The 14,172-nt window shown below is 41.6% G+C and overlaps 1 protein-coding gene across 1 annotated transcript; it reads right to left on the reverse strand.

The window, feature by feature from the left end:
* Positions 1-252: 252 nt before the first annotated feature.
* mmp17b (matrix metallopeptidase 17b) lies at positions 253-8,780 on the reverse strand. The gene is made up of 11 exons (XM_014975716.2): positions 8,571-8,780; positions 8,007-8,139; positions 7,761-7,911; positions 6,633-6,741; positions 6,185-6,362; positions 5,070-5,246; positions 3,924-4,017; positions 3,062-3,135; positions 2,178-2,327; positions 1,611-1,880; positions 253-936 (listed from the first exon to the last, which is right to left on the reverse strand). The coding sequence occupies exons 1-11, from the start codon at positions 8,697-8,699 to the stop codon at positions 551-553; spliced, it is 1,851 nt and encodes a 616-aa protein (XP_014831202.1). The 5' UTR covers positions 8,700-8,780; the 3' UTR covers positions 253-550.
* Positions 8,781-14,172: the final 5,392 nt, after the last annotated feature.

The raw sequence follows: 14,172 nt of genomic DNA on the forward strand, positions 1-14,172 counted from the left end.
CTCCTCCTCTGGTATGGCAAGACCTTTCAAGCAATAATTGAAATAGAGATAAAAGGTAAAATAATGTTGTTGAAGTGCCCGTTATGATTGACATAATTGCAGTTCTATCCATATTTTTAATGTTGCAGAGGACAGACTTTTTGAAAATAGATCAAAGTTTATACTGGCATTGTTGCATAGCTTTTATCTGGTCATTCTGTGCGATATGTAACAATTAACATCAGAAAATGGCACAGAACAAAAATATTTTTTTCCACTCTGATTGGCTGCTGATAGGCCTACCAAGCTTAAGTTGACACCTGTAAAAATGATTTTTATACCTATGGCTTTTTTTTGTTCTTTGGGAAATTATTTTTGATGATAAATACAAAAACAAGCATAAAAATGAAAACATCAACAATAGTGATAGTAATATTAATAATAAAATAATATTCAGTACAAAGTAGCCTACAAATTCTTTGATGGGGGCGGTGAGGAACCTGGATAATAGATAATGGGGGGCGCTGGCTCAAAAAAGGTTGAGAAACACTATGATAGAACACGAGATTTTCTAAAGCCTGGTCAGACACAAAGTCACCAGCAGACAAACCAACAATCCAGATGCTTTGCTGCCACCTGGTGCTTTACTTTGGCATGTGCACTGTGTCCAGATGTGTGTCTCGCTGTCCTGTCTGTATTTGGGTGTATGGCGATGTCTGTCTCTCCTGTTCCCTCCCACGTCCCCATCTTGCCCGTCCTCCCTCTGTGTTTCCTGCAGCTCTTGTCTTCCCGCAGGAGGAGACAGAGACAGGGAGAAGTCATCCACTGCGGACGGGGACGAGGAGTCGATGCAGTCCAACCAGTCTGCAGCAGAGGATCGTGGGTATCCATCCTGCGGTGCAGAGCCTGGAAACATAAACTTCCAGTAGGAATCTCCTCTGAACAGATAAACAGAACCTAAAAGTGGGAGAAGAAAGTTACAACAGGGCTACACTGATAACCTCAGCAGTTTCTAGACGAAAAACTCAGCTAATTTTTTTAATTTATGTTCTTAAAGGGGCAGTATTATGTAAAATCACATTTTTTGAGCTTTACATCATGTCATGATGTTATTTCCTCATCTAAAGCATACCACACGTAGCTCCTCCTAAAAGCTGTAGTTTCTAAGCTTCCAAGCCTCACTGCTCCCCCACAACTCCCTCACTCAACTCCTTCATAAAACTGGTAGAACTGCTCATCAGCTGAGCTCATCATAAGAGCTACTTCTCAGTGAAACGCTGGTGAAAAAAAAAGTTGCTAAAGGGTCAATAGAGGAGCCATGATGTTCTGACTTTCTGAAGGTTTCTGAAGTGTCAGAAAAAGCAGGAATTTTAAAGACACAGAGATCCAATTTCAAGGCGTTAAATTATGAAGTCAAACTTCTTTTAAGTCATAATTGATTATGTAGCATTTTTTTTATTAACAACTGAAGTTAACATACTTATTTGATTGTGCTATAAAATGAAACTATGTGCCTGGAAAACACATAATACTGCCCCTTTAACCAACTCAATTCCACTTCAATTGATTTTTATTCATATTTAAAACGAGAGCAGAGGTTCAACACATTCTGAGACCATTCACTTCCTCACCGTCGTTGTCAGTGGTGATGCCGCTGACACCGTCCCTAAGAAGCTGGCTCCATTTGTCTTCCTGCTTCTCTTCCTCTAAGTTTCCCACTTTTCCCCACACAGGTCCTTCCTCTGGATCCCACACCAGGGCCCAGTGCCCAGATCCCGGTGCTGCCTCATCCTCATCATCAGGCTGTCCTCGGGTCAGGCTCAACTCCATTCGGAAAGCAGTCAGGGGCTGAGGGTAGCCGTCCTGAAGGGACAGATCCCTGAATAGCCAGAACCTGGAGCCTGCAGCAGCACACACAAGTGGCCAGGTAAGGCAGCTGAAGCAGTATGTACATATTGAAAAAGAGTACACACCCGCTGAACCTTTTAACATTTTATCACATGACAACCACAGACCAGTGGCTCTTTGGACCTCCCACAATGGCTCTAAATAACTTTGACTAAAAGTGATAAAGAACCAACTAATGTTTATACATATAGCTATAACAAATACAGATTTTAGCAGATCAGTCCAGATGTCAGGAACAGGGTCAGGACAAAACACTGCACAGGTAAACATATTAAAATGGTGTTGTGTACCGCTGATGAAGATGATGGCGTGATCTGAATGCCTCTCCAGCACAGCGTCCAGGCGCAGCAGGTCAGCGGGCAGACCCCTCCACAGCCTCCTGACTGCAGCACCACGCCCTGACACCAAACCCCCACCGTTCACCCGCCACACCATCAGGCCTGCAGCAACATCAACATTTGTGTGACATGATGTCACATAAATGACATCATTTGTGTGACAAACTGGAGAAAGAGTTTCTAGTTGTCCCTCCAGAATGTGTCCATTGGATGCAACATTAGCAGCTCAGCAGCATAAATAGGAAACATGAGGCTTCAGCACACTGAAGGATGAGGTTTATAAAGGCAGAGATTAATATAAAAGATATGTAGGGTTTATTTACTGGGGTTTCTTTAGTCTTTTTGTCCTTTTGTGCTATAAATGCTTTCAGAAGCACATGCAGTTAGCTACTGTTGCTACAAGCTACAAGCTGAATGTACAGCTCTGGAAAAAATTAAGAGACCACTTAAAATGATCAGTTTCTCTGATTTTACTTTTTATGGATATATGTTTGAATAAAATTAACATTGTTCATTTATTCTATAAACTACTGAAGAGTCTGAAATTCCAATCAAAAATTTTGTGTTTATTTGCAGAAAATGAGAAATGGTCAAATTAATGAAAAGATGCAGTGCTTTCAGATCTAAAATAATGCAAAGAAAACAAGTTCATGTTCACTTAGAAACAACAACACTAATGTTTAAACTCAGGAAGAGTTCAGAAATAAATATTTTGTGGAATAACTAGGAGGTTTTCAATAGGATTCAGTACAGTGGTGTCTTCATTTTTTCAGAGCTGTATATATTGAAAGAGATAATAACATGTTTAATTTCTTTATTGTTTCCAACATTCAAACCTTTGAAGAAGAAAGTCTCTCCTCTTATCTTTGCCACAGCGTCAAAGCTTGTGTTACAGCGATTTATGGGAGGGCTGAAGGGACAAAAACAGAGTCAAAGGACACATGGTGATTCATTTGGTCAATCAATCAAGCAATCAAATTTTATTTGTATAGCACATTTCAGCAGTAAGGCATTTCAAAGTGCTTTACATAATAAACACAAAAACATAAAGTCATGCAACATAGAATCAACAATCAAAACATTACATTAAGTCAAGTGCCATCGTTACATTCTTAATTGATTATGTTTGAAATACAACTCTAAACAGATGGGTTTTTAGTCGAGATTTAAAGGCACTCAGTGTTTCAGCTGTTTTACAGTTTTCTGGACGTTTGTTCCAGATTTGTGGTGCATAGAAGCTGAATGCTGCTTCTCCTCGTTTGGTTCTGGTTCTGGGGATGCAGAGCAGACCAGAGCCAGAAGACCTGAGGTGCCATAAATTAAGTAAACTTTCTTTTGTGTCTGTTTCCATCACTCACACACTCTGTGCTGATCCTACATCTGGTCACTGCAAAGTACTTCTGTTACTGTCAAAGTGTCATTCAGTTCCACTCCAGTCCTACTATACTGCGTTACATATAACTACTTAAATGAACTCACCCTGGGTTTCCTTGGCTACGTTTATATTCACTTAAGTCTTGAATTTACCAACTTCCTCTGAGCTCAGTGCTTTCACTCGCCTTCAAGAAAGACTATGAAAAATTAACTTATACAGAATTTTAGCTGTAAACACTGAAAGCATTTTGAATGAATGACTAATCCCAACTCCATGATCCCGTGTTGTGACAGTCTCCCAGTTTGTCTTTGTACAGGTTGTACCCATGTCTGTGATGATGGTGATGGGCTCTGTGGTGCATATTAGGCTCCGTTGTAAGGCGAGGAGCATCTGTCAGCAGAAGCTGGTTCCTTTTACCTGCAGCAGAAATTAAAATACGTTGAACTTGAAAAACCTCACAGAACAGGAATGGGATTATTCACTTAAAATCCTTAAAACCACAATAAAAACTCAGCCAACACCTCCTGCAAATGTTGAGCTAGAAACCATGCAGACAGACAGCTGTGTCTGCAGAGCTTACAGGGTATTCTGGGAAAGAAAATGGTGCAATCAGTTCCACATTTCACCAGACACTTCCCTTCCTCTGATCCTCTGATGCTTTACAATACAATGTTTTGACATGGGATGGCAGGGTAATGTGGAGGTTAAAGCTGACAGCAGCAGTCAGTAACAGCAGCTGTCAGACCCGCCAACGTATTCCTATTGACGACTTAGGATGCATTCACATCAGACCCTTTTAGTTTAACTTTAGTTCATTTGCCTAGAAAGTTTGGTTCATGTGTGGGAGGTATGAATGTATAATTAAAATCTGATGAGGATCAAAAACATGAACTCTGGTCAAATGCATATGTGAATACTAAGCAAACTGGAGACCGCTCTAAAAGCAGGAATTAGACAGTAGCACAGGGAATTCTGGGTAAATACAACCAAAATATAAACAAGCAAGTCTAGCACTAGAATTGGCTCGTGGTGTTTTACCAGAGACAAAAGAGAAATCCTATAGCCACTAAAAATCTGACACTACTCTACTTTTGTTTACATTTTGCAAAGAAGGAAGTTGCTCTCAGTATCTTCAAAGGTTTTATGTTGCTTCTCTGAGTGGTTCCTGGCACCACTCAGATGGAGTATAAAGGTTTTTCAAAGGGTTCAGTTTGTTTGACTCGGTGCTGTGGGAAAGCAATTTTTTGGCCCAAAATTGACGATTGAAGTCGGAGTGAAAACACCCTCTTAATAGTCTAAACCTTTGCCTGTTCTCATTCCAGCGCAGGAAGATGCTCAGATATAATTCAAGTATAATAATATTTATACCATCTAGAGGTTGTAAAGTTATATTTTGGTTCATCTATCTTGTGCTTCCTTATAATCACATTAAAGGTTCTCATGTGGTAATGATGCAGTGCTGTTCCTACCATAGATGTGAGTGATGTGCTCCAGGTCTTGCTGTTCCAGGCGGTAGTGCAAAGGATCTCCAACAGGACCCTGGTAGTATGGCCTCATCACTGAGTGGCGGGACGAAGAGTGGGCCAGGCCCAGAGCGTGGCCAAACTCATGGACCAACACCGTAAACAGGTCCGTGCCCTCATAAGCTGGAGGGGAATATACACAGTTATACAAGAGTTATTACAAAGTAGATGTGTCTCTTAAAGCTTGTTTCTGACCACATGATGGTGCTGTTGGACAGAAATGAACCAACTACAAACCAAGTACCTTTGGGGTCATTTAAGCTAGACAACAGAAAAAAATATAGTTTTGCACATGGAGTGAGTGGAGGGATTGTTTTTATGCGCAATACCACTAAAATCCACTAAACTGTGCCTCCAAAACATTTCCAGTTTCTGATTCACACATAAAGAATTAAAATATCACAACCAATGATGTAAAAATTAGTTAATTCCAGGGTCTGTAATTAATTAATTACTATTTAATTGAAAATTATACATTGTCAAAACAAGCAACATTCTCAATTCAAAAAAACCCTTTTTGCTGTAAAAATGTTTGAATAAATATACATGTGAGCTCATCAATCAAGACATTTGCTTTTAATATGGTGTTTGTTCAACCATCATATTGGTGCAAAGTGGTGTTAGAGCCGTACAAACAAGCTCAAGGAATCATGATCATTCATGGAACTTCATGAACAAATCTGTCTCTGGAAGCATGGACAATAGATGCTACAGCGGCGCACTGTAGATAGAAAAAAAGGAGTACACTTACATATAACAAGCTTGAGATTATTCTCAGAAAAAAAAATTCCTAGAAAAAGCTCAGAAATTTTGACATTAATTCTTTCCTTGTGCATTCTAGAACATTTCAGAAATTGTCTGAAAATTAGTTCTCTCTTCTTTTTTTTATCCACACTAAACCCAACAAGCCATTGTGTTGAGAACGTTAGCATTGGGGGTGGGGTGCTGCTACATGGTTAGCATTGAGATGCTATTTTAGGCTTGAATAGCTTCACTGACAGCATAAACACTCTAAAATGAAGGTATTTTGTTCTTTTATTAATAAATAAGTGCAGCCTGACCTGGCTGTCTGAAAGCCCACTGCTCCTCTGCATCCAGATGAACTCCTCCTGCCCTGGCAGGATCTGAAGGGAAGAAAGCATGACCCACTGCTCCACCCGCTCCATCGAAGGGATAGCCATCACCATGGTAACCTTGGAGAAAGTCTACCTGCAGGTCAGCTACCTCTGGGCTGCCCACCTGGATGCAAGACAAATCAACAGAGTACAGCACCCAACAAAAGTATCCATGGTATCCACAAACTTTAGCACTTCAATGGCATTTTAGTTGATAGAAGTAGATAGGCCCCCTGCCTCAATAATCTGTACAACATTCTTTCACTGAAACCTAATAATCCAGGCTTTAATTATCCAATTAGAGGTTTGTCCCTATTTGTTTCATAAAATCCAAGAGGTGAATCTCCTATTTTATTGTATTTTATTACAAGCACCATCAAACAAATGTGCCAACCTCATGGAATTCCAGCGACGTTGGCTCTGCCCAGACTCTTAGAGCATAGAAGACCAGAGAACGAATCATCTCCCTGGACAGGTGTGAAGAAGAAGGGTAGGATTGCAACCTAAGAAGGTGAAAATACTCTGTGAGTAGAAGAGAAGGGCAAAGTGAAAGAAAAATAATAATTGCCCTATTTGGGATAGTTACAAAGTAAGTAGCTAACTTAGAAACCAACACATACCTTCTCTCCACTGAATTGTTTGTTCATTTAATCAAATTCCTGACTTTTTCTGAATTCACGCCACATGATTTATTCCACTATGTCATAGACACCATTTCCCCTTACACCGGAGGAGACTTAAAAGCGTACAAAAGCCTAGATGCTAACCAGTTTTTTTTGTACATGCTAGGCAGCATGATAGTGGGGCATTTTCTTATTATTGATTAGACATGTACCTTCTCCATAATGCAATATTTGATTGCATCTCACTAATCTTGATGACTCATAAAGTATAGGAAGGTTAATCTTCTTACTTTATAAAAAAGTGTTTATTGAAAATCTGCAAATACGTCAAGAGCTGCCAGTTCTTAAGATTGGCAGCTGTTATCCATCGCCGTCTTCTTTCCTCATTAGAAGGTTTATGATAAAATGACAAGTTTGGTTTGCATCCTCATCTGTTTGTGCATCTGTTGAGCACCCTGTGACCATTTCTAAATAAAAGCAGTATTAGTCAACTGTCTGTTTTTGGACAATCATTACAGGAGTTAACGGAGGTATCGGTTGTTTTGACATCCGCCATAATGGAATGGAATGCTTTTTGAAGAGAGTGACGTCAAGTTCAAAGGGTAAATAGAGACACAAACTGCTGGGTCACTACAGCTACAGGATACAGATCTATTGCTCTTTCAAAGTCAGGTTACACTACAAGTTCTGGTATCCTGGACGAGCCCCCAATTTCTGATCTGATCAGACCCTTTTGACTCCAACATGAAATGCAAGCTTAACACTTTCTTTTAAACCAGACCTAGCATGCCCTTCCTTGGACTAAAAAGCCGATATTATTATTTTTTGGTGAAATGAATGATACACACCAATGTGCAATTAGGCAGAGTAAGAAGAGTTATAATAGACTTCCATCCAACCTCCAGTTTATGTTCCTGTGGGTCCACATGGAGACAGATCTCCTCCTCCTCCGTATCTCCTTCCCCTGCTGGAGGACCAGTAACTTGGATGGTCCATCTTGGTCAGGAAGGGAGCAGCGTGGGCTCTTCATCAGCACCAGTGTTTCCTCATCTAGACAGTCCAAGTACAGAAAGATACATTCACATTTAAACCTCGGGTCAGAGGAGTAGATCAACTGTCAGCACAACACTGGGTGTAGTCCTCACCTAAAACTCCAGAGTCTTTGAGGCCGGCAAATGTTTGCATGGCTTTGACAGCGTCAGTGACAGCTGTCCAGGCCTGTAGCTGCCCAGTGGAGCGGTCTGACCGGGGCAGGTAGCCATACTTGATCAACCAATCCTACAGAAAAGAACATTCGTTTCTGCCTCAATTATTTAATTAGGCCTCTCATATAAAATCCTTCTCTTTGCTTTTGGTTAATGAGCCATCCCAGACTTGGTAGGACATCGTCCCTTTGGATCACTGAAACTTCAATTTAAAGTCAGAAATCTGTTTGTGGAAAGTGATTCTGAAATTATTTCTCACTTTAATGAGTTCATTTTTCTCAGTGTAAGTCTATCTTTGTGAACTAGACTACCATAGCAGCCTGTAAAAACAAGTAGAGTACCTTTGAACACTGTATATCTACCAAACAAGATGTACTTCTTGTCTGTATTGGTGAAACTAATTCTCTTCTGATATGTTTCACAAATGCGCTGCTGTATCAAAATAATCTGACCTAAATTCACGGATCAAATATTGTTTAATAAAAACTATCTATGTTATTTTACCACCATCTGGGTGCTCTCATCTTCGGTGGGTGTAGCGGGTTGAGACGAGGGAGTTGGGGTCACACTGGCAGCAGAAGCTGTCTGTATCCATTCATTACTCAGGCACAGGATGAAAATCCACATTTTCATCTTGGTTGCATGTTATTTGTACAGGTCGACTCAGCACACTTCCTGTACACTCCAGTGTACAGGAAGAAGCACGTGGACTGTCAGCCAGATCTCCATCCCTGGTGGAACACAAAGCAATTGTAGCATTAATGTCAGAATGTTCATCATTCAGCTATTTGGCTCAAAATAAAATGAAATGACATAAGATATTAGCAACTAACAATTATTTAATTAATCGATTATTCTATCAATTTTTGGGAGGATTAACTGGTTAATTTTTGCACTAACCAAGTATTAATTGTATAGCAAAATGTGCTTAATAGGATATTTTGTTTTTTATAGAATTTGAACCAGGTGAAGCTAAAACTACAACTAGAACAGATTTACAGACAAAGAAAGTTTTTATCATAAATCTAAATGTATATATATTTTTGTACCATTTTTGCTTAGTTACTTGTAGCAAACAGTCTTTTTTGAGTCTACTCAGAGAAAGGCCAGTTCATGATTAATGGATTACTGGATTAGTTAATGATCATTTCAAAAATCAGTTAATCAGGATTAATCAGGGTTAATTTGATTAATTGTTTCAGTCCTACATCATAGGGCTGAAAACTTAGCTGCTCCAACATGCTTCCGCCACAAGTGGCGCAATAAAACATTTTTTTATTATGGTATAGTAAGTTATCAGCAACATTCTAAAATGGCCCCAAAATACAAATTGGTATTTTTTGTCAAATTTGCTAATCTAGTTATATTAGACATGAACCCTTTCAGGGAAAACACATACATATTACAAGTCATCTATGGGTCAAATGAGGACAAAGTCGCTTTTGTTTAAATCAAAATTACTTTCCATAAGTCCGTTTGCAAGCTTAGAATCTTTTAATCTTCAGGGAGGCTTTGGAAGAAAAAACACATTTGAGTCGTTTGCAATGTATGAAACTTTTAGATGACCTCATGTCTGAGCACAGTCTGAATTTGGACCAGGACATTTTGTTTATGAAGGATCTTGAACATTTGGATGATTGTATTAAACTCTCTGGTGTACCGTCAAACTGTCAGGTTTTCACTTATAGGGATCAGAAGCTACAAGGTTCATAAGCCTGCTAAAGGCAAGCAGCATCAGCACAGTGTTTGGTTTGTTTGTCAACTTGCTTTTTTAATACACACAGTGATCCGTATTATCTGGCTTCAATCTGGCAATACTGTTGCCACGGCGATGCTGAGGTCTCATCTACCAAAGAGCTCCTCTTCCTCTGGGTGGATGACTACTCCTGACTAAGCCGTCAGCTGCTGTTGGCATTATGCTGAAGTTTGTAACATGCTGCATTTTACCAAAGGGATTGCTATGATTTTCTATTTTCCATATGGGGAATTGAACTTGACCAGTTTGGCAGAAATCATGTTTGTAAGGGTTTTTTGGCATTAGTGATCTTTGTTTGAAAGTGCTGAAACAGGAAAGTAGGTAAAGAGAGAGAGAGAAGACATGTGGTAAAGGTCACCATTACGGGAATCGAACCTGTGATGGCTGCATCGAGGACTAAGGCCTTCTTATGAGAGTTGTACTTAACCCTACACCACCACAGCACCCCAGATATCATCTAAAGTTTCAGTGGCATTTTAAGAAGTTTTGTGGAGCAAGCTACTGCACAAATAACTTATGCTATGTTTTTTGAAAGGAAACCGATCTACAAAATTACTACATGGATGGATGGATGGACGGATAGATGGACGGACGGACGGACAGATGGATGCTTCTGGGCTTCATACACAGTGAAACGTCAGACTGGGTTTGATATTTTGTACACTAAAGGGAGATGTAAGCATCCCCTCGTAATTTGAAAAAAAAAAAGAAAGCTGAGAAAGAAGAGTGTGTCACCATGCCAAAATTAGTCAACATGCCAAAAAAAAAGAACAAGAGATGGGTGGAGCTAAAACAATGGAAAAAGTCACTGCCGGAATGATATTTTTTTCTTTCTTTTTTTTTTGGACCAAATCAACATCTAATTTGTCAGATGTGGAACCATCACTGTTGTGACGTCTTTCCTTAGGATTAAATTAACTTCTTAAGATCAACAGATTATGGTCCAAACCTCAGCTTCTTGAGATCTTAAAACAGTCAAAAAAAATGTGTTAATATAAATATGATTCCCTCCAAGATGTAACTGAGAACATTCAAAGTTGTTTCAGTTTAGAGCAAAACAAAATTAGTTCTGTCTGGGGCTGAGCCAGAGTGAAAAAACTCACTGGCCCTCCCTGACATCTGATTGGCCCCCTCTGAACTTTTGTGTTGTTTCTGATACGCCCATAAGTCTGACTCACAAGCGTTATCCACGAACAACAGCAATGGACTTCACAGATTCTTCTTTTGGGCCACTGGGGGTTAAATTTTGCTTCAAAAAAACCATCGGATTGGACTATGGTGTTCAAATTGTACTAGACGGAGTTAGCCTGTCAGCTCTTCAAGCCTAAAATAGCATCTGAATGCTAAACATGCAGCCGTAGCACACACAACCCCAACCCTAATGTTAGACGCTACAGTCCATATTTCCAAAGAAGTTCCATGAATGATCAGGAAAGCTAAATGATAGAATAACACTTAATCTAAGTAACAGATTAAAATGAGTAAATGCATTGCTGGTGAGTTCATATATATATATTTATTCAATAATTTAGTGGGTGCACATCCCTGATTCAGCACAGTGGTGGAGCTAGACTTTTAAAGTTTGGGGGAACAAGGGGGGGCCAGGAATACCTATGGGGGGGCAAAATTTAAAAGGTGTGTGTGCACATCTATATATCTATCTAGTCGATAAAAAAAAAAAATCCCTTCTCACCCTCTGCAGGTGGTCTCTTTTTCATCCTCTGAGCTCGGGTCCTCTACCAGAGGCCTGGGAGCTTGAGGGTTCTCCGCAGTATCTTGGATGTGCCTAGAACTGCACATTTCTGGACTGAGATGTCTGATGTTGTTCCTGCGATCTGTTTTAGCCACTGCTCCAGTTTGGGGGTGACTGCCTTGAGGACACCATTGACCACAGGTACCACTGTGGTCTTCACCTTCCAGGTCTTTTCCAGTTCCTCTCTGAGGCCCTGCTATTTCTCCAGTTTCTCGTGCTCCTTTTTCCTGATGTTGTAGTCACTTGGTATTGCTACATCCACCACAACGGCTTTCCTCTGTTCTTTATCCACTACCACAATGTCCGGTTGGTTCGCCATTACCATCTTGTCTGTCTGGATCTGGAAGTCCCACAGGATCTTAGCTCGGTCATTCTCCACCACCTTTGGGGGTGTTCCCCACTTCGATCTCGGGGCTTCCAGTCCATATTCTGCGCAGATGTTCCTGTACACTATGCCCGCCACTTGGTTATGTCGTTCCATGTATGCTTTCCCTGCCAACATCTTGCACCCTGCTGTTATGTGCTGGACTGTCTCAGAGGCCTCCTTGCACAACCTACACCTTGGGTCTTGTCTGGTGTGGTAGAGCTGAGCCTCTATTGCCCTGGTGTTTAGGGCCTGTTCCTGGGCAGCCAGGATGAGGGCCTCTGTGCTGTCCTTGAGTCCAGCTTTCTCCAGCCATTGGTAGGATTTCCTGATATCAGCCACTTCAGTTATTTGTCGGTGGTACATCCCATGTAGGGGCTTGTCCTTCCATGATGGTTCCTCCAGCACCTCGTCCTCTGTTCCCCATTGCCTGAGACATTCGCTGAGCACATCGTCCGTTGAGGCTTTTTCCCTGATGTATTTATGGATCTTGGATGTTTCATCCTGGACAGTGGCTCTCACACTCACTAGTCCTCTGCCTCCTTCCTTACGGCTTGTGTGCAGTCTCAGGGTGCTGGATTTGGGGTGGAACCCTCCATGCATGGTTAGTATCTTCTGAGTATCTTCTGATGAAGGCCACATCCGTGGCCTTCATCTCTTCCATTGGCCAGCTAATTATTCCGGCAGGGTATCTGATTACTGGTAAGGCATAGCTATTTATTGCACGGATCTTGTTCTTGCCATTGAGCTGGCTTCTCAGGACTTGTCTTATTCGTTGGAGGTATTTGGCTGTGGCTCCTTTCTTGTGACCTCATCGAGGTTGCCATTTGCTTGTGGTACTCCCAGGTACTTGTAGCTGTGCTCTATGTCTGCTATTGTTCCCTCTGAGAGTGAGACCCCTTCTGTGCGGACGACCTTCCCTCTCTTTGTAACCATCCGACCACACTTCTCTAGTCCGAATGACATTCCAATGTCAGTGCTGTAGATCCTGGTGGTGTGGATCAGTGAGTCGATGTCTCGCTCGCTCTTGGCGTACAGCTTGATGTCATCCATGTAGAGGATGTGACTGATTGTGGCCCCATTCTTGAGTCGGTATCCGTAGCCAGTCTTGTTGATGATTTGGCCGAGGGAGTTCAGGTCTATGCAGAACAGCAGTGGGGACAGAGCATCTCCTTGGTATATGCCACATTTAATGGACACTTGTGCAAGTGGTTTGCAGTTGGCTTCAAGGGTGGTTTTCCACAGCCCCACAGACTCTTAAGAGCAGTGAAAGCTCTTAGAGTCCTATTGATGTTGTACAACTCTAAGCATTCAATGATCCAGGTGTGTGGCATTGAGTCATAGGCTTTCTTGTAATCAATCCAGGCGGTGCACAGGTTGGTGTGTTGGGTTTTGCAGTCTCGGGCGACTGTGTGGTCTACCAGGAGTTGGTGTTAGGCTCCTCTGCTATTTATGCCGATGCCCTTCTGTGCCGTGCTCATGTATTTATCCATGTGCCCGCTTATCTTAGCCGCTATGATGCCTGACATGAGCTTCCATGTTGTAGAGAGACAGGTTATTGGCCGATAGTTGGATGGGACTGAACCCTTTGAGGGATCCTTCTGGATCAGGATTGTGCGCCCTTCAGTTAACCATTCAGGGTGAGTCCCATTTTGAAGCAGCTGGTTCAGTTGAACTGCCAGTCTCTCATGGAGGGCAGTGAGTTTCTTTAGCCAGTAGGCATGGATCATGTCAGGCCCTGGTGCTGTCCAGTTTTTCATACCTGAGACTCTTTCTTGGACATCTGCCACAGTGATGGTTACTGGGGCTTGTTCAGGGAGGTTGCTGTGGTCCTCTCGTAGAGAGGTTAGCCACTGTGCATTGCTGTTGTGGGACGCCTCCCTTTCCCATATGCCTTTCCAGTATTGTTCAGTCTCCAGCCTTGGTGGGTCTGCTCTGTTATTAGTACCCTGCCATTGAGAGTACACTTTAGCTGGTTGGGTGGAGAAGGGCTCACTTCCCTCCTTGTTATCTTGATCTTAGCCTCTAATCGTCTTTTCCATGGTGGATATTGGTTGCTCTTATAGCCAAGCATCTCAAGGATCACTGATGCTGAGTTGTATATCAGTTCATTGGTTTCAGTTATGGTGTTGTAGGGATCGTTCTCAATGCTGCATTCACATCTTCAATGAGACTTTCTGATGGTACTTCACTCAGCCATTGTAATTGGCATCGGGGTTGTCTGGTGTTCATT

Source organism: Poecilia mexicana, unplaced genomic scaffold (genome assembly GCF_051168715.1).
Source record: "Poecilia mexicana isolate PSO_F unplaced genomic scaffold, ASM5116871v1 scaffold_10, whole genome shotgun sequence".
Classification (NCBI taxonomy): Eukaryota; Metazoa; Chordata; class Actinopteri; order Cyprinodontiformes; family Poeciliidae; genus Poecilia; species Poecilia mexicana.

Bases quoted from the DNA above. Each gene is read 5' to 3' on its own strand.
- mmp17b (XM_014975716.2), bottom strand. From the start codon at position 8,699: ATGAAAATGTGGATTTTCATCCTGTGCCTGAGTAATGAATGGATACAG. The intron at 2,328-3,061 runs GTTTGAATGTTG...ATGTTGCTGCAG, and splicing joins AGAGACTTTCTTCTTCAAAG to GCCTGATGGTGTGGCGGGTG. The intron at 1,881-2,177 runs GTACACAACACC...GTGCTGCTGCAG, and splicing joins CGCCATCATCTTCATCAGCG to GCTCCAGGTTCTGGCTATTC.